Here is a 22150-nt window from a genome sequence, read left to right on the forward strand (position 1 = left end):
CCAAAATCGAGAGTCAGATGCTTAACCGACTGATCCACTCAGGCGCCCCAGAAATCTTAATTCTCAGCTTCAGAGTTGGCTTCTGGGTGGATCCCCAGCTGGGTGGATGGCCCTGCCACCGTCTGCTGCTCTCCACCCAGGGTTTTCGACCCTTGGAAATGGTGGCCGTTGGCCCAAGCCTGCCCTGGCTCCATCCCGAAGGCCTGGCATCTGACGGCTGTTCCTTGGGGGTCCCTGCTGGTGGATTAATTTGGCTGATGGTGCCTCATTCATGCACCTGTCATTGAGGACACATGCATCCTTGCTCCTCCATCAACTGGAAGGCAGAGCGGAGGGAGGGGAAGATTACTAGGGCCAACCTGAACTTGGCTTTCTGCTAGAGATGGTGGGGGACCCTTGAGTCTCTGAGCTGGACCAGACCCTTTCAGGGGTCTGTGAACAGAGGCCTCTAACCTGTGCACCCATGGCTGGTGGGACAGAACTCTCTGTACCTCCTCTGGCCTCCTGCTGTTTGTCTGTCCCAGGGATCTCAAAAGGACCTTCTGTGGTTGTTCTCGCCACTGCTCTTGACCCGTAAACACGTGTTTGAAATGCTGTGTGTCTCTAGCTCTTCACCTTGGTGCAGAAGGAGCTCCAGGTGGAACTTGCAAACTGGTAGCCTGTGGCTTGAACTGGACCTACAGGTGTGCTTCATTAGGTCTGTCTGGTGGTGTTTTCCAAACGTGCACTGGATGCCTGCATTTAAGAGGCAGGGCTCTGTAGCAGTTTAGGGCAAGGGGTTGCCAACCCTGTGGCCTGTGAGCCAGACCTAGCCCGTGGCCTGTTTTTGTACAACACAGGAGCTAAGAATGATGTTTACATTTTTTTAAAGGGTTGTTAAAAAAAAACAAAAAACAACAGACCCAAAAAACAAACAAAGAAGACTGTGTCACAGAGGCCGGATGTGGCCAACAAAGCCTAAAATATTTACTATCTGGCCCTTTGCAGAAAAAGTCTGCTGACCCCTGGGGTAGAGCCAGGCTTTGCAGCCATAGGCTGCTGGGATTTCAATTCTAGCTCCACCATTTACTCGCTGCCTGACTTGGTGCACGTCACTTCTCTGGGCCTCAGTTTACTCACGTGTAATATGTGGTTTGTATTAACACAGATGGCTGTTATTCATACAGATGATTGGGCATCTATTCACTTAATTCTTAGAACAACTCGATGAGCGAGGCCCTGCGGTTAGCCCCACTTGGGAGACTGAGGCACAGAGGAAGGAAGTGGCGAGTTCCAGGCCACATAGTAGGGGAGCTGTAGGGCTCATTATTTGAGCCCTTTTCTAGAGGTCCGCCCTCCAACCATGAGGCTACCCTGCCTGTTAAGCACTTTGGGGAATTAGCTGCCAGAGTGCTTGGGTTCTGGGGATGCTGACCTTCTCAGTTCCCTAAGCGGGGGTCTGGGGAGGTTGGTGGCCTTGGTTTTGTGGCTCAGTGGCTGCTCTGTTCCTTCTTTCCTGGGTTTTAAAACCTTGAACATCTGCCCCATTAGAGCAAAGGCCGACTCTAGCCCCACAGCCCAACCGAGGCTTCCTAGGTGTTAACCCTTTGGTTTCTGGACCTTGGAAAAGTCTGGGGTCTCAGCGGGTGTGGGGAGTGGCTGTTTCCATAACGTATTTTATTTTATTTATTTATTTTTTTCAACTTTTTAAATTTATTTTTGGGACAGAGAGAGACAGAGCATGAACGGGGGAGGGGCAGAGAGAGAGGGAGACACAGAATCGGAAACAGGCTCCAGGCTCTGAGCCATCAGCCCAGAGCCTGACGCGGGGCTCGAACTCACAGACCGCGAGACCGTGACCTGGCTGAAGTCGGACGCTTAACCGACTGCGCCACCCAGGCGCCCCTCCATAACGTATTTTAACAAGCAGTGGAGCTAGACCTATGTATGGGGGCGGACTGTAAGCTCGCAATGGGAGGCCCAGGCGTTTCTGAGGCCCCAGGGGCCACAGTTTGGTCTGGTGGGATCTATGGGCTCTGGATTCCCAGGAGAGCAGACGGAGAAGAACAGAACTAGAGTAACTGCCCACAGGAAATGATGATGCAGCCTGGCTGTGGGTTTGCTGTCCTGACCAAATGGCTGTTTACTTGCCCCGTTTCCTCGGTCTCCAGCTGTGTTTACCGGGAGTGCAGATAGCACCGGGGACCAGCCAGCAGGCCCTTGGATTCCTGCGGGGACGTGCCATGCTCCCCGCCTGACAGAATTGCTCTGTGCCCTGGCCTCTGGCACCCACAGCTGGAACGTTTGCATCAGAGAACAGCTGGGATTGTGGACGACTCTTCATACCCCTCCTGAGTCCCTCCTTCCTGTCACATTTTCCAGCGGATTTTAAAAGACGATGCCATGAGCCCAAACCCTCAAGCTTCCTCCTCCGGCCCCTGTAACGCTGACGCCCTCACAGATGTCCCTGTGGCCCTCTGAGCCCCCTTGTTTGAGCTGAACTCCGAAGCCAGTAGGCAGACAGGGTCAAGGAGCCCGGGTGGGAAGACAGAAGAGGCGAGATTGAAAGCCTCATTGGGAGCAGCCCTAAAAAGGCTGAAGTTGAACATTGCCTAAGAATAGCCGGAACATTCTATCTCAGCCTCCAGCCCAGGCTCAGGATAGACAGTTGGCATTTTTAGGCTTTGTTGAGTTTTCCATCAGTGTTTCCAGGGAAATGATTCAGGTTTGGGGTAATGCCCCTAGTGCTCAAATGACAGGTGCCTGAGGGGAGGCTGACTGTCACTGCCCCTTTCGGTTGTTCCCTGGTGATGCACAGATCTCACTGGGCCACTGTGCACCAGCTGCTGGCGTGGCTCAGGACCCCCAGTGGTGAACGTGTCCCTGCCCATCTCCAGTCAGACTGGACCTGGTGCATAATGGAGACGGGTCAAGGCAGGTGCAGGGCAAGCTGGACGGGCCCTTCAGCCCAAAAGGGGGCAGCTGCCACTCCAGCGCCCCCCCGTTCTCCTTTGCCTCCTATGTCCTTGGCCTTTTCCCCTCCACTTCCTTAGCTGGTGACTCGCCTTTCGGACCTCCAATCACAAGTGGGCCCAGGGCTCAGTCTTTGGGCCTTTTCTCTCTCTAGACTTGCTCCTGGAGTGGCCTCATCCACTTTGTGGCCTTTAAAGAAACAAAAAAAAATGTATTCAAAATTTGTGTAACCTTCATCATGATAATTTTAGACTATTTTCATCACCCTCCAAAGAAACTCCAGACCCATTAGCAGTCACTCCGCTTTCCCTCAGCCCCTGGCAACCACTCATCTACTTCCGGTCTCTGTGGATTTGCCTGCTCTGGACCTTTCTTTTCGATGGAATCCTAGAATATGCAGCCTCTTGTGTCTGGCTTCTCTTCCTTAGCACAGTGCTTTCCAGGCTCACCCACACTGCAGCCTGAATCATAACTTCGTTCCCTTTTTAGATGAATAACATTCCGCTGTATAGAACCACATTTTATCCATTCATTCACTAACGAACATTTGGGTCGTTTGCACTTTCTGGCCGTTACGAACAAAGCTGCCGTGAACATCCATGTACAGGTATTTTGTGGACATTCCCAGGGCTGTGAATCCCATCTCTGTGTCCAACTTGCAGCCTGGACCTGTCGGCCAAATTCCAGACCTGTTCTCCTGCCCACTCAGCTTCCCTACTTGGATGTCAGACAGGCGTCTCCTATCTGACGTGCCCAAAACGAAATGCTTGGCTCTCCCCTTCCCCCAGACTGGTCTCCCCGCCCTGCCACCCCCTTGTCCCCATTTCCATAAATGGCCTCTTTTTTCTGGTTGCTCAGGCCAAACCCAAGCTGTCTCTGGCTCACCCTACGTCCAGTCTATTAGGAGGCCCCATTGGCTCTGCCTTTGGACTCTTTCTTGAGTTCAGCCCTTCTAGTTGCTCCCTGGGCCCCTGCCACAGCCCCCACTGGGTCTTCCTGCCCCTGCCCTTGTGCCCCACTGTCTCTTCTCAACTCAGCAGGTAAGTCTGAGCCAGTTCACGTCATTTTCCCTCAAAACCCTCTAGCAGCTCCCTGTCACTCACATTTAAATCCAGATTCCTCCTCACTGACACCTGTAAGGTGTCACACAGTTAATCTGTATTTCTCTCTGACCCCCTCTGCTTCTTCTCCCATCCCTCTCACTCTGCTCCAGCCACGTCTGTCCCCTTGCCACCCTCTGAACACAACAGGTTCCTGCCCCAGGGCCTTTGCACTTGCAATTTCCTCAGGGACATCATTACCTTAGACATCCTGAGGCTCACTCTCTCATCTCGTCAGGGCTCTGTTGCTCACTTGTCCCCTCCGTGGAGAGGCCTTGTCTGACCACCCCAGCTATAGCAGAAGAAACACCTCTGCCATTCTCTGTCCCTTCACCCTGTTTTAATTTTTCTTCACAGTCCCTCTCCCTAGCTCACATTCTGTTCTGTGACTCCTGGTGTACGGATTGATTTTTTCTGACTCCTCATTAGGGCGTCGGCTTGGCCAGGGCAGGGGTTTAGGCCTGTTTTGTTTGTTGCTGTTCCCTCAGTGCCCCGATGGCCGGGGGCTGGCGTGTTTCCCGGAGTTGGGACACGTACCGCGCAGAGCTGGCACGTGAAGAACCTCTATGGGCGGCGAGCGGTGGGGGGAGGAGGCGGGCAGCCCTGGAAACCAGCGAACCCCACAGTGAGCGTGTTCTTCTCTTGGCAAATTCCCGGGAGTCTTCCCGATTCCCTCCAGGAGAGGGTTCTGGCTGGTGCTGCACCATCGGAGGGTTTTAAGGCCGTTTATTCGTTCCCCAACTGCTGTGGAGTCCCTGTTACGTGGAAGGCTTCATCCCAGGTGCTAGGTGCACAGTGGACAAAACGGCCCAGAGCCCTACCTCTGTGGGACTGCCACTCTGCTGGGGGAGACAGTCAGTGGACGAATAGGAAATGAACGTGTTTGTAGAGTTGTCGTGTTGCTGTGGAGCAGAAATATTTCAGGCCAAGATGGTTGGTAAGGACCAGGTGATGGGCTGCGAGGGTGACCTTTGAGCAGAGACCAGGAGAAGGTGAGGAAGGGGGCCGTACAGGTAGCCCGGGGAAGAGTCTGCCAGATAGAGGGCATAGTTAGTGCAAAGGCCCTGTGGCAGGACTGTGTCTGAGGAACAGTGAGGAGGCCAGAGGAGGATCTGAGGGAGAGAGCAGGGGAGTGAGGTCAGAGAGGCGATGGGGCCAGATAGGCAGGGCCTTGTGGGCCGCTGCGGGGTCTTTGTCTCCTCTGAGTGTTGTAGGTGCCTTAGGAAGGTTCTGAGCAGGGGAGGGACAGGGTCTCCCGTCGTTCTGACAGGATCCCTCTGGCTGTGTGTGGAGAATGGACGGTGAGTGGGGAGTGGGGGCCGGGTTTGACTTTGGCGGTTCAGGTGGCAGCTGGCTGCACCAGGATGGTGGTGGTGGGTTCATTTTATGACCATTGCCTCTTCATATCCTTTGCTCATTTTCTGTTGGATAATTACCTTTTGTGCTGATGCACCGTAGTTCTTTGTATACCATTCAGGATACTTTGGGATAGTCCCTTGGAGTCCTCCTCTGACTCTGATGTTAGGAAATGAGCTCCTTACCCGCCAGGGATCCTGCGAGAAGACACCGGAAGTCAGAATTCTCCCCACCATGGCTCCCGCTGCCCCCTCACGGCGCCCACCCTCCACCCTGCCTCTGGGCTGAGCTCTGCCTCCCAGGCCGGTTCAGGTTCTTTCCTGCGCAGCGAGCAGCGGCAGCCTCGGGGAGCGCCCCTCCCCCGGGGCGGGACACCTGCTTTCACCCCTTTATTTCACAGCTTCGGGTCACACACCGTCCTTCCTCTGGTCCGACTTATCTCTGTTGTGTTCACCACTCAGGGCTGTCGTCTGGTCCCCCTTCCCCCGTGGGAGCGCCTTTTGCCAGAGAGACGGTTCCATCTGCCCCTTCCTTGCTCCCCCTGGGGCGTGTCCCTGGCACATGGCAGGTGCTCAGTAAAATCCTCAGGGTCCCGATGTTGCAGAACATCTGGGCCTCAGGCCCGCGAGGACCTGTGCTCCAGACAAGGGGCCGCTCATCTTCAGGCAGGGGCAGAAACGACGTGAGTGGAGAAGGGATGTTTCGGAGGTGGGTCTTCTGCTGGGAGTGCTCCGAACGACAGGCTGGCAGGGGCCGGATTGCTGCTTGCTGTCACAGCGCGTGTTGTCAGCGACAGACTGATGGTGGCCAGCACGGACTGAATGCCTGCCAGCTACGCACTTCACCACGGAGGCCCTTTCCCTGGGGTCTCCGATGCGCCATGACCATGAACGGACCCAGACGGACAGGTCTGCGTCGTCCTTTTAGTTTTGGGAGGTCGTGGGCTGTGCTGCTGTGCCTCGACCTCCTTATCTGTTAAAGGGGACAGTAACAGCCCCTGCTCGCAAGCACAGAGCAGAGGCTGAGTGGGCCTTCACTGCTGCCACCCCTCTTATCACTGCTCTTCAGCACGGAGGGCGACTGGCCCAAGGTCACCCAGCTGGTGACCTCTCCGAGGGGCGGAGCCAGCCCTGGCACCCACGTGTGGCATGCCAAAGCGTCACACCTGTGATTTCAAGGCAGCGGAGAGATGGAGAGATACTGGAACCGTTGGGCATGTCTGGGTCGGGTGATGAAGGAAAACCTCTCTCTGCCAGGTTGAGTGACCCCGCTGGGAAACCCTCCCTGTGGACTTGAGGTCCTACAGGTCCTCCCTCCCCACTTTCTCTCTCGTCACACTCACCATGTGGCTGAAGCCCTTCCATGACAGTGAGGCTGACCTTCAGCATGTCCCAGCCTGTGCTTGTGGCTGGGGTGGGCAGTGGTGGGGGGGGGGGGCATGGGAGAGAGGCCCTTTACACGGTCTGGTCCTTGTGAAGGTGTTTTTTTTTTTTTTTAAGTTTCTTTATTTTCTTTATTTATTTTTTAATTTTTTTAATGTTTATGATTTATTTGTGAGAGAGAGAGATATAGAGAGACAGAGTGTGAGCAGGGGAGCGGCAGCGAGAGAGGAGACACAGAATCGGAAGCAGGCTCCAGGGTCCCGAGCTGTCAGCACAGAGCCCGACACGGGGCTTGAACTCATGAACCGCGAGATCATGACCTGAGCTGAAGTCGGATGCTTAACTGACGGAGCCACCCAGGCGCCCCTAAGTTTCTTTATTTTTGAGAGAGAGAGCATATGAGTTGGGGAGGGGTAGAGAGAGAGAGAGAGAGAGAGAACCCCAAGCAGGCTCCAGGCTCAGTGCAGGGCCCTACGTGGGGCTCGATCCCATAAACCGTGGGATCATGACCTGAGCCGAAAGCAAGAGTCAGACGCTTAACTGACTGAGCCACCCAGGTGCCCTGGGTGGGATGTTTTTATATTATTCAACAGCTGAGAAAACTGGGGCTTGGTGGGGTCAGTATGTGTGGCTGCCTCTCTGACCTCCTGATCTCTGTCTTGTCTGTTTTTTTCTCTCTTTTCCTTTCTTTCTCATTTACTCTCCTCCAGCCACGTGCCCTCCTCACTCTTCCTCATGACGTGTCCCGTATGCTCAGACCTCAGATCCTTTGCGTTAGCTGTACCCTCTGTGTGGCACGGTCTTCCCCAGGAGTTTGGCAGGATTCCCTCCCTTGCTTGATCCGGAGTCTCTGTTCAGATGTCACCTCCTCTGAGAGGCCTCCCTGATCTCCCCATTTGAAAGAACACTTCCCTTCCCCAGACCTTCTAGCCCGTCATTCGGATTTGCCTTCCTGGTATTTATCACCACCTGACAGTGTTTTGTACATGCCATTTCTCTTCATTTGGGCTCATCTCCTCTACTAGAATGTAATACCTGCCAGGTGAGGAATTTTCCTCTGTTTGGTGACAAATGAAGAAGGCGCTCAGGGGACATTGAATGAATGAATGAATGAGTCAGTGAATGAATGATGTTCCCCAGCCCCAGGACACCCGGTTTGTACCGAGCGTTGCTGGGATTTGGCTCAGGGCCAGGTGACGTGGACGCCGTGTTTGGTCCCCTGCGGGTTGGGTTGGTGTGCCTCATCCCTGTCCCCACCTCCCCCCCAGGAGCTCGCCAAGAGGACCCCCGGCAAGCACCCCGACCACCCCGCGGTCCAGAGCGCCCTGCAGGCCATGAAGACCGTCTGCTCTAACATCAACGAGACCAAGCGGCAGATGGAAAAGCTGGAGGCCTTGGAGCAGCTGCAGTCCCACATCGAAGGCTGGGAGGTGCGTCTGGGGCAGGTGGCCTCCTGGGCTCCAGCGGGGCCCGAGGCGGCGGCGGGGGGGGGGGGGGGGGTGTGCGCACAGCTGCGGGTATAGACGGCGGGTGGACACCACGTTCAGCCTGGAGGGCGCATGTTGTTGGGCTCACGTGGTGTTTGTTGAAAAGAAAAGCAAACAGTTTAATTGTTTTCCGGTTGAGCCCCCATAAGAGCCTCGATTTCAAGGTTCCACGACAGCAGCCTCTAGAAGCTCCAGTTTTCTTCAGTCCCCCCCTCTCCCCGTTGCTCCCCAGTCTCTCTCCTTCACGTGTTGCCGTGTCTGCCCGGTGTCCATAGGCCTCGGGGCTTTTGGTGCCAAGGTGCAGGGTAGTGTTTAAGGCTCGGCTCCAGGACAGAATTCTGGCTTTGACCCTCCCCTGCTGGGCGACTTCAGGCAAATGGCTTAAGTCCTCTGAACTTCAGTTTCCTCATCTGTTCCTGGCACGTGACAGGCCCTCCGTACAGGGTGGGTGTTGCTAATACTCCCGTCACGCCGACGAGGGCATGGGGTCTTGAAACCTTCTCATGGTGCCTCATTTATTCACTTAAGCCTCTGTGTCTCCCTTGGATTATTAGAGATTTCCTACAAATCTGTTGAAGGACATGGAAAAAGCTGGATACATAAAAAATATCAGAGTAAATACAGCTGGAACGGAAGATCAAAAGCAAAGATGAAATGCTTCTAGATTGTTCTCTGGATCGTGTGCCTCACACCCTGTGGGTTTCCTGGCACTTGCTACGTTTGGGATTTTTCCGCTTCTTTTCCCCGTGGTCGGGAATCCCGAATGTGAGAGTCTGGCTGTGGAGAGGGGGTTCGGGGAGGAGGCGGGTATCGTGGATTAGCGCTGGCCGCCCATCCCCCTTCCGCTGGGCCTTCCTTTCCCGCCGAAGCCAGAGAACGAAGGGCTGCGTTTCCCAGTCCCCCTTGTAGGTTAGGTTTGTGACGTGAATGGCCAAAATCGGATCCAGCCGCTTGAGATTGAGAAGCTGGGGTGGGACACAAGCCACCCCTGTGCTGTCTTTGCCGCAAAGCCCAGCTGTGGTGGGGCTGGGCTGTCTGCATTAGCGTCTTAGCAGAGGGGCCGGGTCGCAGCTTCCTGGGTGTCAAAGAGGCGCGGGACATCCGCTGGCTGGCGGTGGTGCACGTGCAGCAGGCAGGGGATGGCTTTGCAGCTGACAGTTGAGCAGCAGCTCCCGAGGCCTGGACGCAGCAGGGTGGTGTTCTCCTGTGGTACCAGCTCGGGCAGATGGCGTGTGACCTCCCGTCTCCCAGCTGGGGCAGAGGCCGGCTGTGCAGTGTTGTTGGTTTTCTGGGAGCCCCGGTTTGGGTTCCTGCTTCCTGTAGACCATCTGAAGATTGAGTAAGCCCCTTATCTCTTTCTGCTTAAAGTATGTAGCCTAGGCGCGCCTGGGGGGCTCAGTCGGTTGAGCGTCCGACTTCGGCTCAGGTCACGATCTCACGGTTCGTGGGTTCGAGCCCCCGCAACGGGCTCTGTGCTGACAGCTCAGAGCATGGAGCCTGTTTCGGATTCTGTGTCTCCCTCGTTCTCTGCCCCTCCCCCCCCCCCTCAAAAATGAATAAACGTTAACAAAAATATGTAGCTCGGTTTCTATTTCCTACAATGCAAATTGCCAGAAAGGTGTGCCAGTTAGGGTGTGTTGTCTTAGGCCTTGTTTCAGCCCCGTGGTGCCAGAGCTCCCGTTCTGTCTCTTGCCTTCCCCTCCTGGTTCCATGAGAGCAGTAGCTCCAGGAGCTCCCGTTTCAAAGCAGGAGGAGACAGGGGCATGGCCGGGGCAGTGAGAGGGAACTCTTCTCCTCAATGGAGGGAAGCCTTTCCCAGAAGCCCCGAAGAGACTTCTCCTTTCGTCTCCTTGACCAGTAGGTCACATGGCCGCTGTCAGCAAATATGCTAAGCTACAGAGCTGGTAGAGAGGATGTACTTAAGCCTCTTTGGGCTTTGAGCTTCCTGACGGCCAAGGTGAAGAGAGCAGGAGACATAAGTTACTCAATATTTATTTTCAAAAAAGGAAGATAGCAGTTCTTCTGGGAGGCAGAGAGTTTCCTGGAAACCAGCTGAAAAAGACATTTCTCACATGCGTCCCTGTGGAGAGGAGTATTGAGCAAGCATTTTGGCAGCCAGAGCAGAAGTGATTTCTAGATGTCGGCTTCTGGTCAGGGCCTCGGGAAATAAGAACTAAGGGTCTTTGGGGCCCTTTTAGACCCTGAAAAATCTACAATTTGAGAGTGGTCCTTATTTTGATCGCTGTTTCTTAGCACAGTAGGAAATAAAGTGAGCTGGAGTGAATAACCAGTGGCAATTACTGAGCCCCTGTTACATGTTTCCGATACTAAGGGGAGGTGGTATGATTATTGCCATTGGACAGATAAAGAAACTGAGGCATGGGGACTTGATTTGGAAGCCCAGCTCTGTAACTTTGTCCTGCCTCAGGCGACTTTGTGGTGCTCTCCCGACCTTATTTGCCCCCGATTGCCTAATTTTAGTAATAATGTCTCTGAAGGTACCACCTGGTGTCATCCTGAGGCTAGAGTGAAATGCAGAATATGAATGCTCTTTAGAAAAAGTAACATGGTTTCTGTGCGGTAGTAGGAAGTTGTTGTTATAACGTTTATTTAAGTAATCTCTATACCCAACGTGGGGCTTGAACTTGTGACCCTGAGATGAAGAGTCACATGCTCTTCTGATGGAGTCAGCCCGGTAGGATGGTTTTTTAAATGCAGTTTGATCCTTAGGCGATATAAAAATAATATGTCATAGCTAGAAAAAATCATGTGTAACAGTGAGGCTACCTGCAAAGGTTTCCTGCTCTCTGTAGTCACAGCCTCGGGGGCCGGTGAGTGGCAGTGGTTACAGATCTTTACTTCTGATAATCTTCCTGATTATTACTGATCTTTCTGTCTGACCTCTTGCCAATCTGGTTAGACGGCTGCCATTTAGCTCTTGGAATTTGGCTGGCAAGGGACTCATTTTGGGAGGAGGGAGAATCTCTCCTTGGCTACTTTCTTGCTGTGTGTTTGGGCTTGCATCATCAGTTTGATCTCCCAAAGCGGTTCCACCCCGCCCCCCCCCCCCCCCATCCTTTGTCCTTTTCAAAAGTCCAAGACTGGTTTACTTAAAACCAGATAAGTTAATCCATAAATCCGTTTTACTAAGGACGTGGAAATGGGAGTATGTTGTGATTCGGAAGTGAGTGAATGAGCCAGCTCACTGCGGGGAGGGGGTTCCTTGTCCTCAGTTTCCTCGTCTGAAGAGTCTGGATAGTGGTGGTCCCCCCCCCCTCGGGTCGCTTGAGGATTTGGGAGTGGATACGTGCACGGCGCTCAGAACAGTGCTCTTTCCTTGGCTCCGAGCTCATGCTCCGTAAGCGTCCAGAGGAGCTGTGGCAGCAAAGCTGGATTTCTTTCTTCTTCTTTCTTCTTTCTTCTTTCTTCTTCTTTCTTCTTCTTCTCCTTCTTCTTCGAAAAAGCATCCTGCAACTTTAGCTGCAGCTCATACCCGGTGTGGGCTGACCCTCCGCAGGGGGACACTCTGGATGCACGCCCCCACAGACTTTTGTGTAAAGCTCACGGTAATAAAAAGAAATGCATGTTCTTAATAAGAAAGAAACTGGGCACGCTCAGCTTCCTGGCTCTGGAAACGTGTCACCCACGAGGGGACAGAAGGAAACAGGAGTGAGGAAACATGGAATTATTATTAAAGAAAAGAAAAGAAAAAGACCATAACCAGAGGTTCTCTTGTGTTCTTCTCACCCTTCCTGCGATGCCTTGTGCTTCAGGGGCTGTGGTCTCTCCCCTTTGGAGACTCCTGTTCTAGACCAACGATTGCATAGAAAGCCCTTCAGGTTATCAGGTTACCTTCTAAGAGGCAGACACCTGCCCTGGGTAGTAGAGGCTGGTGGGTGGGAGAGTCAGGCCAGCGTGTCTGGTTCAGATCCCAGCTCGCTCGCCGACCAGCCATGTGTCCCTTTCCTCCTCTGTAACGAGAGTGTTTCTTGAGGATTAACTGGGTTTGTATAAAACACTCAGAATGGTCGTGGGCTCGTGGTGAGCTTTGCCCGTCTCTACGTGTCAGTGCTTCTGTCGGTGGGGTCTGTACTGTGTAGACCCCTAGCCCTGACTGGTGGACACCTTGGTGTGTAGGCTGCTTCCTGTGTATCTGATTTTCAGCACCACCCCTGACCCAGATTCAAGGAGAGCGTCAGGGCCAGCTGACCTGGGGAGACCGAGGGCCAGCTGGGCTTCTCGGCAAAGCTAGGGTGGAAGGGGGCATCCCCCTCTAGTGTCCCTGGCATTTCAGGTGTATTTGCTAGGTGGTCTTTGGTCAAGGCTGGGGGGGGGGGGCAGCTTCCCAGGCTGGGTTCAGTGACTCCCCGTGGTCCCTGGATGTTGACAAAGAGGTCAGGTCTAGGCCTGTGTGACGTCGGGCTTCTGGGCCCTGCAGTCGGGCCAGTTCCCAGAGTCACACACAAGCAGATAAAATCCCCCTGTGGAGTCTGGAAGGGCTGGTGGGTGGGCCTGAGTGGGGTGAGGGGAGGCAGGGAGGCGTGTGGTCTCCGGGAACTGCCGAACTGCTGTGTGCCCCCAGCAGGCCATTGATGGAGCCTCATCACCCCGGAGTCACGCTCACCCTGTTTGCGAGGATACTGGGGGTCCAGAAGGTTCTTCGTCACGGGGGCCCTGAGCCTGGTGGGGCAGGCTCACGACCTCGCTGGGTGGCTGTGTGTGGAGTCCGATTTCTGCCTGCAGTGTAGGCATCTGTGCTGTGACTTCTGTGAACGGGTGCTCGCTCCTGCCCTAGGCTGCCCAGCTCTTGACCACAGGAAGGTGGTTTTCCAGAACCCCAAGGGGGCCCCACAGGGGTCTCTGGCACTTCAGGCTGGTGAGTTTGCTGTGCCCAGCTGGGCTGCGGGCACGGAGCAGGAGAGACTGCGGCGGGCGGTGAGCAGAAAGCCTGATGTCTGAGTTTCTAGAACCAGTTCCCCTTACTGGGTCTTGGAAATAACTGAGTAAGCGCATCTCACCGGGGTACGAACTCCTTGGTTCTGGGTGTTGAGTGTTTGGGGAAGGCGACTTTGTGAACCATTCTCCCCCTTTCTTTCTCCAGTTCATCTCTGGGCGGAGACGGCATCACGTCTCAGTCTCCGGTCACTGTAATCCGCAGGTCTCGTCAGACGAACCTCCCTGGACCCCACTCTTGTGTGGTAGCCCTCAGGCCTCCGTGTCATTGCTGTTGCCAGCCTATCAATGGGGCCTGGTCCTTACCTTAACGTACTGGTTCTAGTACAGGGCTGGCTGCTGAACGGAGAGACGATGGCATGAGTGAGGGAGAAGATTCTTCCTCTGTAGCAGACGGGGCGGCTCTGCTCCGTGTGGACCCGGGTTCCTTCCAGCTTCTTTCTCTGCCATCTGCTACGGCATACTCCCACCGCCATGGCTGTCTGCCAGCCCGTGGCAAGAGCCAAGGGAAGAAGAGGAGAGCAAGCTCTCTCCTTTCAAGGGAATAGTGTAAAAGTGGGGCACACTGGCCATGATTTAGTCACATGACCGCAGCTGGAACAAGGGATGCTGGGAAATGGAGTCTGCGGCCGAAACGGAATCTGTCAGTCAGTGTCGGCTAAACTCCATTCCTGTGCTTGCTCGACGAGGAGCATGGACAGCTGGCGTCCTGTGCCCTCGCAGGTGTGTTTCCAGCTTCCTCTCGTTCAGCACTGTGGGCGCTCCGTGCCACGGTCCTTGGGCCTCCCCGAGCTCCCGACAAACCTGTGTCGTCCCCCCAGTTCCTTTTCTGACGCCACCGCCTGGAACCTCACAGAGGTTCAGTGAACCTCACGCACACTTAGCGTCTTAGCCTCCCCGTCACTTAGCATAGATGGCCGGCTAGAGGTTGGGAACGGTCTCCATCTGTCGTCATGTCTGCAGCTGATGTTCTCGCTGTGTTTATCACCTGCTCTACAGGCATTTCCTGAGCACCTGCCGTGTGCCCGAGAGTGTTACGGGTGCTTGGGAATCGGTGGCAAATGCTTGGTAATGTTGGTAATGCTTTCTGTCCTTACAGAAGTGACATTCTAGTGGGGGGGGGGGATACAATAACAAGTCAAGACCTAATGAGGAAGGGATAGGCAAAAATGAAACAACAAACAAACAACCCGCCCCCCCCCCCCCCCGCCCAAACCCCAAACAAGAACTGAACCGAAATAAAACCAGATGCCAACTGGGGCCGGGTGGGTCATTTCCCCTCCCTGAGCCCAGGACTCTCTTCTGTGAAATGGGCATCTTGATGATGCTCTTCCTGGTATTGTTCTGGCGTGTTCGACAGATAGAAGCCATCGATCGGACCAGATTTTCTGTCCGCTGACAGATTTGCCTGCAATGGTGCACTTAGAGTTCGGGGTGTGACGGACGTGGTAGGCTCTGTCCCTGGGAAGGAAGGGTGTTCTCCTGGATTGGCCAGCTCATTCCCTGTGCCCCTTGTCACCCTCCCAGGGCTCTAACCTCACGGACATCTGTACCCAGCTCCTCCTACAAGGCACCTTGTTAAAAATCTCTGCGGGCAACATCCAGGAGAGGGCCTTCTTCCTCTTTGACAACCTCCTCGTCTATTGCAAGAGGAAATCCAGGTGAGCTGCTGGGGAGGTTGGGGGCGGGGCTGCCCAGGTGGGCCTGGAGGCAGGGATTGGGTGGGACCCTGACACTTTCTCAAGGGACACCTTAGGCTTGTCACTTTCCTCTGCTGGCATCCCTTTTCTCAGCTGAGGGGCTTGTTCTCGATGAGCACTGTCTAATAGAAATATAAGGTGAGCCACATGTGTTAATTAAAATTTTCTAGTAGCCACGTTAAAAAAAGCAAAAAGGAACGGGCAAAATGAATTTAAATAATGTATTTTGTTTTTCCCAACGTATCTCTAAATATTATCATTTTCATGTATATAACCAACATGTAATCAGTTTTTGGAAATTATAGAGGTATTTTGCATCCTTTTTTTTTTTTTTTTTTTTTTTTTGGTACATTAAGGGTTCAAAATCTATTGCATATCTTAAACTTACAGCATGTCTTGATTTGTCCTAGCCTTGTTTCAAGTGCTCAGTTGCCCCATGTGGCTTGTGGCTGCCATATTGGACAGATGGCTGTCATATTGGTCTAGATGGTGGTAGAAATTTGGAGATTCTTTGTGGCACTAACACCCTGTGATTCTGAGACCCAGAGGTGGGAGACTCAAGGGCAGAAGGCTTTTGCACTGTTAAGCTTTTTGAGGGAAAGGATAGTACCTTTGCCATCCTTGTATCTTTCACTGGAGTGAATGGATGGGTGGGTGAGTGGTATAGACACATACAGATGAATGTATGATCGCAAATGTGAATGATGGCATGTGTGAGCCGATGGGAGGAGGGATAGGTGCACAGGTGGGGGGTTTGGAGGATGAGTGGATGGTGGTTGAAGGAAGGTGGGAAGGATTGTGGATGGATGTGTGAATTGATTTGTGGATGGATACGTGAGTAGATGAAGGAGCAATGAAGAAGGTGAGTGGTTGGAGGTGTAAGGGGAAGGCTGGATGGAGAGAGATGGACAGAAAGCTGGGTAGTGGGAGACGTGGATATGAAGACATGATGAGTTGACAGAGGTGTGTTCAGTGGTGAGTTGGGGCCTTCGTGTACGAGTTAAGCGGGTGGGTAGATGGAGGGATGGTCATCAAATGGGAGATGGTCAGGTAGGTGGGTGGATGGATGGTTGGTTGGATGGTTGGTTGAGTTGCTGGGGTGGTTGGATTTTGAGATGGAGGGTTGGGTAATTGGATGACCGAGTGGGTGGATGGGTGGGTGGATGGTTGGAGAGAGGAAGAGTTGGGAGATAGAGGGGTGTGGGGCGTGAGTGGCTGGCTGGCTGGCTGGCTGGGTAGATTGGTGGACTGAGAGGCTGTCTTTCAGGTTTTTTGAAGACTGTCTCAACCCAGCCCTTTTGAATCCTCCTACCTGTTACTTTGTTTTAGGGATGAAACAGTGACTTTCCAGAGGCTTCTTTCTCCTTTAGTAGAAGCTCAGGCTGAGGGGAGGTCCAGACCCTGGGCCCTACTGTCAGCCTTGCCTCTCCCTTTCTTTGTGGTTCTAGGCACGTCACTTACTGTCCCTGAGCCTCACTTTCCTTGTCTGTTTCTGCTGGCCTCCTAAGATTGTGGTGAGGAACCTTTCCATAGGATGAATGATGGCGTTCCATGCGTGTATGTGGGCTTCTCTTTCTCCTCCAGCCTGACCTCTCTGAGCCTCAGTTTTCTCTTCTGTACAATGGGGATGATAAACCCCCTTCTTACAGTAGTGTTTGGTTTAGAGCCACGCTCCTTACATTTGAATTCCTGTTCACATTTCTGTAGCTCTGTGACTCTGCCTCTGTCTGCCTCAGTTCCCTCATCTGTAAAATAGGGTGACTTATCGTATGTATCTCCAAGAGCCACTGTGAAGAGCAGGTGTGCTTAGTAAGCGTGCAAAATGGGGGTTACTGTTCACTTACCTCCATGTGTGTTGGGTTCCTGTCCAGTCACAGGTGCAGCACCAGGCAGTGAAGGTTCTTCGCCACAGGCCCCTTGCCCTCCCACCCTTCCTCCCCGTTCTGGGTTGATCCTTCTGGTTAAAGGCCTTGGTCTCCCTCTTTCACCCTCTCCCGTGTCTTTCTTATTTGATGTTTTATTCTGCCCGCTCGGTCAGGTCTGTCTGTGTCTGCCCCCCGCCCCCCATTAACGCCCCCATTTCCTTCCTCATTGCTTCCCTCCTGTCCTCACCAGGGCCATCCCGAGAGTCTTCCGCCCCCCCTGCCAGCTGCCCCAGGCTGTCCGAAGCAGGCACTTTTCCCAGAACGCTGGGGTTTAGAAAACACAGTGTCCCTTCAGGCCCGTGTGACCCGCTCCGGCTTTGGCTGAGTTTGCTCGGCCTTCGGCTGCCCGAGTGAGGCCCTTCCCCCCGTGGGCATGGCCACACCTGTCAGAGCAATAGCAGCCGATTCTGCTGGTGCTGGATCCCCAGTGGGCCTTCTAGGGCCAGCCCTGTGGCGGGCGTGAGATGAGCTCTTTTAGGGCCGTTCCCTGCCTCAGTTCTGGAGCGAGCCAGGCTGGCTGGGGGGGAAAGGGCACATCTGTCTCCTGGGAGAAGGTGGCAGGCGGCCAGCATTCCTGCCTCTGGATGGGGAGCCAGAGGGCCGGGCTCCAAGTCGTCCCCGAGGGATCGGGCAGGGGTGGATGGAACCCTCGGCCCCACTGACGTGGTCACAGGAAGCGCCTCCTGCCGCCAGGTGTCTGCCGACTGTGTTTTCTCCGCCTGGGTCACACGGGGCACCGCCCGTCCGGGACTCGGGTCAGGGAAGGTCTCCGACTCAGAGTGCTTCTGGCCTAATTCAAAAGTAGAGGCTCCCTGGGTGTGTCAGAAGCGGCAGAGTGTTCGAAGAGCCCGCTTCCCCATTCTTCAGCACGGGAAACCGAGACCCCGGGAGGAGGAGAGCTAAATCTCTAACATCTCAAAAGCTTATCTAGTGTCTCAGAGATGGCAGCAGCATGTAGTGCTTAAGGACACAGAGGCCCTGCCACTTAGTAGTCGCGTGGCCCCGGGCAAGTTATGTCAGCTCTTTGTGCCTCTGTTTTCCCATCTGTGAAATGGGGCCAAAAGTAGCCCCCATCTGATGGGATTGTTTTTGTAGATGAAGTGAGAGAAAACAGGTAACGGCTGGCTTATGTATGTAAAGGAGAAGAAATCCCAGTCTGTCTTCATCCAGGTGTCCCTCCGGGACACGGCTCACGTTGAAACTGTGTCTAAAGCAAGCTGTTCATTTTCATCACAACTCCTGCCCCAGACCCTTTCCTCCTGGCGTCTTCCTCATTCTGAGTGGATGGCACTACCAGTTGCCCAGGAGCCCAGGCCGGGATCTTAGTTGATCTTGGTGCTGGCCTGCCTCACCCCACACCCACGTCATCAGCAAGAGTCAGACGCTTAACCTACTGAGTCACCTGGGTGCCCCTAAATGACTGAAAATTTACATGGAAACACAAAAATAACTATGACAACTTTGAAAATGGACAAAGCCAGGGGACTTGTACTACTGATAGCCAGGCTTACTCCATAGCCGCAGTAATTAAGACAGTGTAGTTAAGTATTGTGGGCGCCTGGGTGGCTCGATTGGTTAAGTGTTGACTTCGGCTTAGGTCACGATCTCACGGTTCATGAGTTCGAGCCCCACGTCGGGCTCTGTGCTGACAGCTCAGAGCCTGGAGCCTGCTTTGGATTCTGTGTCTCCCTCTCTCTGTGCCCCTCCCCTGCTCACACTCTGTCTCTCTCTTTCTCTCTCAAAAATAAAAAAACAATAAAAAACCACAAAAGACAGTGTAGGATTGTGTAGAAGTAAATAGTTTGGTGGAACGGAATGGTGAGTCCAGGAGCAAAAACCCCGTGGACGTGCTCATTTGAATGTCAACAGAAAAAGCCAGTGCAGTTCAATAAGTGATGCTTGGTCAGTTTGATATCCAACGGCGGGGGGGGGGGGGGGGGGGGGAGGGTTGGGTCTTGACTCTTAGCTCACACAATATACAAAAAAATCAACTTCATACGGATCACAGATTCAGATGTGCAGGGTAAAACCATGAGGTTTCCAGAAGAAGGAATAGACACTATCTTTGTGATATGACAGTAAGCAAAGATTTCTTAAATAGGACAAAAAGTGTAATTCTAAAGGAAAAGTAGGTTCAACGGATTATGTTAAAATTAAGAATTGCTCATCAAAAAAACACCATGAGGAGAGTAAAAAGATAAGCTATAGACTAGGGATCTTTGCCATATAAACCGACAAGGGACTCACACCCCAAATATAGTGAGAAGTCCTGTAAAGCAAATCCGACTCTCTGCCTATTTTTACAAATAAAGTTTTATTGGCACACGGCCATGCCCGTTTGTTTTGGTATTCTCTGTGGATGCTTTCATGCTGCAAGGGCAGAGTCGAATAGTTGACATAGACCTTGTGGCTCACAAAACTGAAAATGTTTACTGTCTACCTACCCCTTTTCAGAAAAAGTTTGCCAAGTCCTGCTCTAAATCATTAAGAAGAAGAGAACCCAACAGAAAAATACTCAGGGGATAGTTGTGTCACAAAAGCCCCTGGCCCACAGGACCGCATGGTCAATAAACTTGAATTTGCTCAGCCTCATTACTCATTGGGCAAGTACAAGTGAAATGGTTTAATGAGCCACTACTACATGCCCACTAGGACGGCCACAATGGAAGTTAAATACGGAGGATGTGGAGTCACTGGAATGTTCCCACTCTACTGAGGCGGGGAGAATTGGTGCAGCTGTTTTGGAAAACAGCTTGGCATCCTCTCGTGAAGCCGCTCGTGTGCCTTCCTTGTGGCTCAGCAGTTCGATCCCTATGTAGATAACCCACAGGGATGTGCACACGCATTCTTCATAAGACACGTGCACCAACAGTCACAGCAGCACCAACCTGGAAGCAGCCCAGGTACCTGTCACCATCACCCTTTGTGATTCCATGTATGGCAACTTCTAAACAGGCCAAGCGAAACCACAGGGTCATAGGTCAGAATGCTGGTTACCCTTGCAGGGGGAAGTGTCCGGGAGAGGGCGCCTCGGAGGGCTCTGGGGTCGTTTAAAATGATTGTAGACGTGTGCTCACTCTGTAAAAGTGAAAGGAGCCACATAGTTCTTTGGGCATTTTTTCCTGTATGGATTTTATAATTAAACTTTTTTCAACATTTATTTATTTTTAAGAGAGAGACAGAGCACACGCGGGGGAGGGGCAGAGAGCAAGGGAGACACAGAATCGGAAGCAGGCTCCAGGCTCCGAGCTGTCAGCACAGAGCCCGACGCGAGGCTCGAACTCGTGAACCATGAGATCATGACCTGAGCCGAAGTCAGACGCTTAACCAACTGAGTTGCCCAGGCATCCCTGGACTTTATAATTTAATAAAAAGTTTACAGAGACACGTATGTATGCACGCACGTATAGGTATGTATAGATACAGAGAGGACGCCCACAAACCAATGTGCTCTCCGTGCCCTCCTGACCCCACCTGCAGTCCCTTCTCCGCAGGTTGCCAGGCGGGAGTGTCCTTTATAACTTAGATCACGTTATTCCTCTGCTCAGGCTCTCCACGGCCGGCCCCCGTCTCACACTGACGGGAGGAGCCGATCTTCATGCCTGCCCACAGGACCCCGCAGGACCTGGCCCGCGTGGCCGCTCAGACCCCTTTCCCCACACTCGCCCTCGCCCACTCAGCTGCAGCCACCAGCCAGCTCGCTGCTTCTTGCAACATGCCTGGAATCTCTTCTCCAGATACCCTCCTAGGTTCCTCCCTCACCTTCCCTAGGGCTTTGCTCCAAAGCCTCTTCAGTGAGGCCTCCCCTGACCACCTCTCCCTCCTCTGTCCCAGCTGAAATCCTGCCCCCCCACCCTCCCTAACAATCTTCTTGCTCTCTCCTCCTCCTCCTCCTCCTCCTCCTTCTTTTTACAAACCTCAAGTGTTTTATTTGAATTAAAAACATACACATTGCATTCATTAAACATTCTTTTCATATAGAGCCAAGGTCTCTTCTTTGAGCAGACATTCACTCTGAACATAAAAACAACTTACCTTTATCAGATCTTTCCAAAGCAGTCAACGTAATTTTCGGAGAGACAAGTCTCTTTCCACATGCATATGTCCTCACTTAACGCAATCCATACAGTAACAGGTGCACGTTGGGCAAATAGATTTGGGAGCATCACTCACCTGGTGGAGCAGAGGGGCCTGTGTGTACCACAGACTGGCCCTCCAGCCCTGAGAGTTCATTCTCCACTTTATTGGTTAAAATAAACGTTTGGCACTCCTGACATAACACGTGTTCGACTTCTCTGCTTGGCATCTGTCTCTGTGCCCCCGGCCTCCTTGTATGGGAGGATGAGACTTTGTTTTATCCACTCCTGCAGCCCCAGCACCTGGAGGAGTGCCTGGCACCCAGCAGGTGTTCTCTGAGTGCTTGTTGAATGCATGGGTGAGTGTCTCCCCTTGGCCCCAACTTGGCATTGTCCCCATAGGAAGCACTACTCAGATGTTTGTTGACTGACTGAGTGAGTGGCACATTTAGCTGAGTGAGGGAATGAATGGTGGGTAGGTGGATGTGGGTGATTGGGTTGACTGCCTACTCCAGGCACCCTTCCTCTCTCGTCTGACTTCAGGAAGTTTCCCTTTGCTAGACTCTCTGAGAGCCCCTGCCCACTTTCTGGCCAAGAGGAATGGGTTTCTGCCACTTCTGGTTAGTTTCTCATCAATGTCTCCTGTTAGTGGAAAAGCAGCGAGCTCTGTGAGGCTGACAGGGCTAGCCTGTTTTCCAGCTGGGGAAACTGTGGCTGGGGGTGGAGAAGTCAGTGACTTGTTCAAGTCACCCAGCCACCAGCTGAAAACCCGTGCTCCTGGGCTCAGTGCAGTGCCTCCCATCTCTGGACGCCCTTCTGTATCTCTGCTCTGAGACATGGGCGTTATTGACTTCCTGTTGTCTTTCAGGGTCACCGGGGGCAAGAAATCCACCAAGAGGACCAAGTCCATCAATGGCTCCCTCTACATCTTCCGGGGTCGAATCAACACTGAAGTCATGGAGGTGGAGAATGTGGAAGACGGGACAGGTAGAGACCCCAACCCCAAGGCCCGCCTGAGCCCCAGCCCCACCTGCTCTGTGGCACAATCTCTGTTTCAGTTTTTTCCTTTTATTTGAAAGGTAACCTACCTAAGAACAGTGCCTAAAACACAAGCACATCAAGTGAACACTTGGGTAGTCACTGTTCAAGCTAAAAAGTAAAACACTGCCTAATGAAAACTTGTTTCAAAACTTGACTTGAATGGTTATGTCATTATATG

General features: G+C 53.1%; 1 protein-coding gene across 2 annotated transcripts in view; it reads left to right on the forward strand.

The window, feature by feature from the left end:
* The window catches only part of PREX1 (phosphatidylinositol-3,4,5-trisphosphate dependent Rac exchange factor 1), a 186880-nt gene that overhangs the window by 99143 nt on the left and 65587 nt on the right, over positions 1–22150 (forward strand). The window contains exons 6-8 of one of the 2 annotated variants that reach the window (XM_047851928.1): positions 8059–8220; positions 14758–14891; positions 21800–21918. In XM_047851928.1, the coding sequence (XP_047707884.1) occupies positions 8059–8220; positions 14758–14891; positions 21800–21918 (415 nt within the window). Of the gene's footprint in view, positions 1–8058; positions 8221–14757; positions 14892–21216; positions 21291–21799; positions 21919–22150 lie in introns of those variants that run through there. The other variant, XM_047851929.1, reaches the window with a different exon arrangement.

The sequence above is a fragment of the Prionailurus viverrinus genome, chromosome A3, assembly GCF_022837055.1.
Source record: "Prionailurus viverrinus isolate Anna chromosome A3, UM_Priviv_1.0, whole genome shotgun sequence".
Taxonomy (NCBI): Eukaryota; Metazoa; Chordata; class Mammalia; order Carnivora; family Felidae; genus Prionailurus; species Prionailurus viverrinus.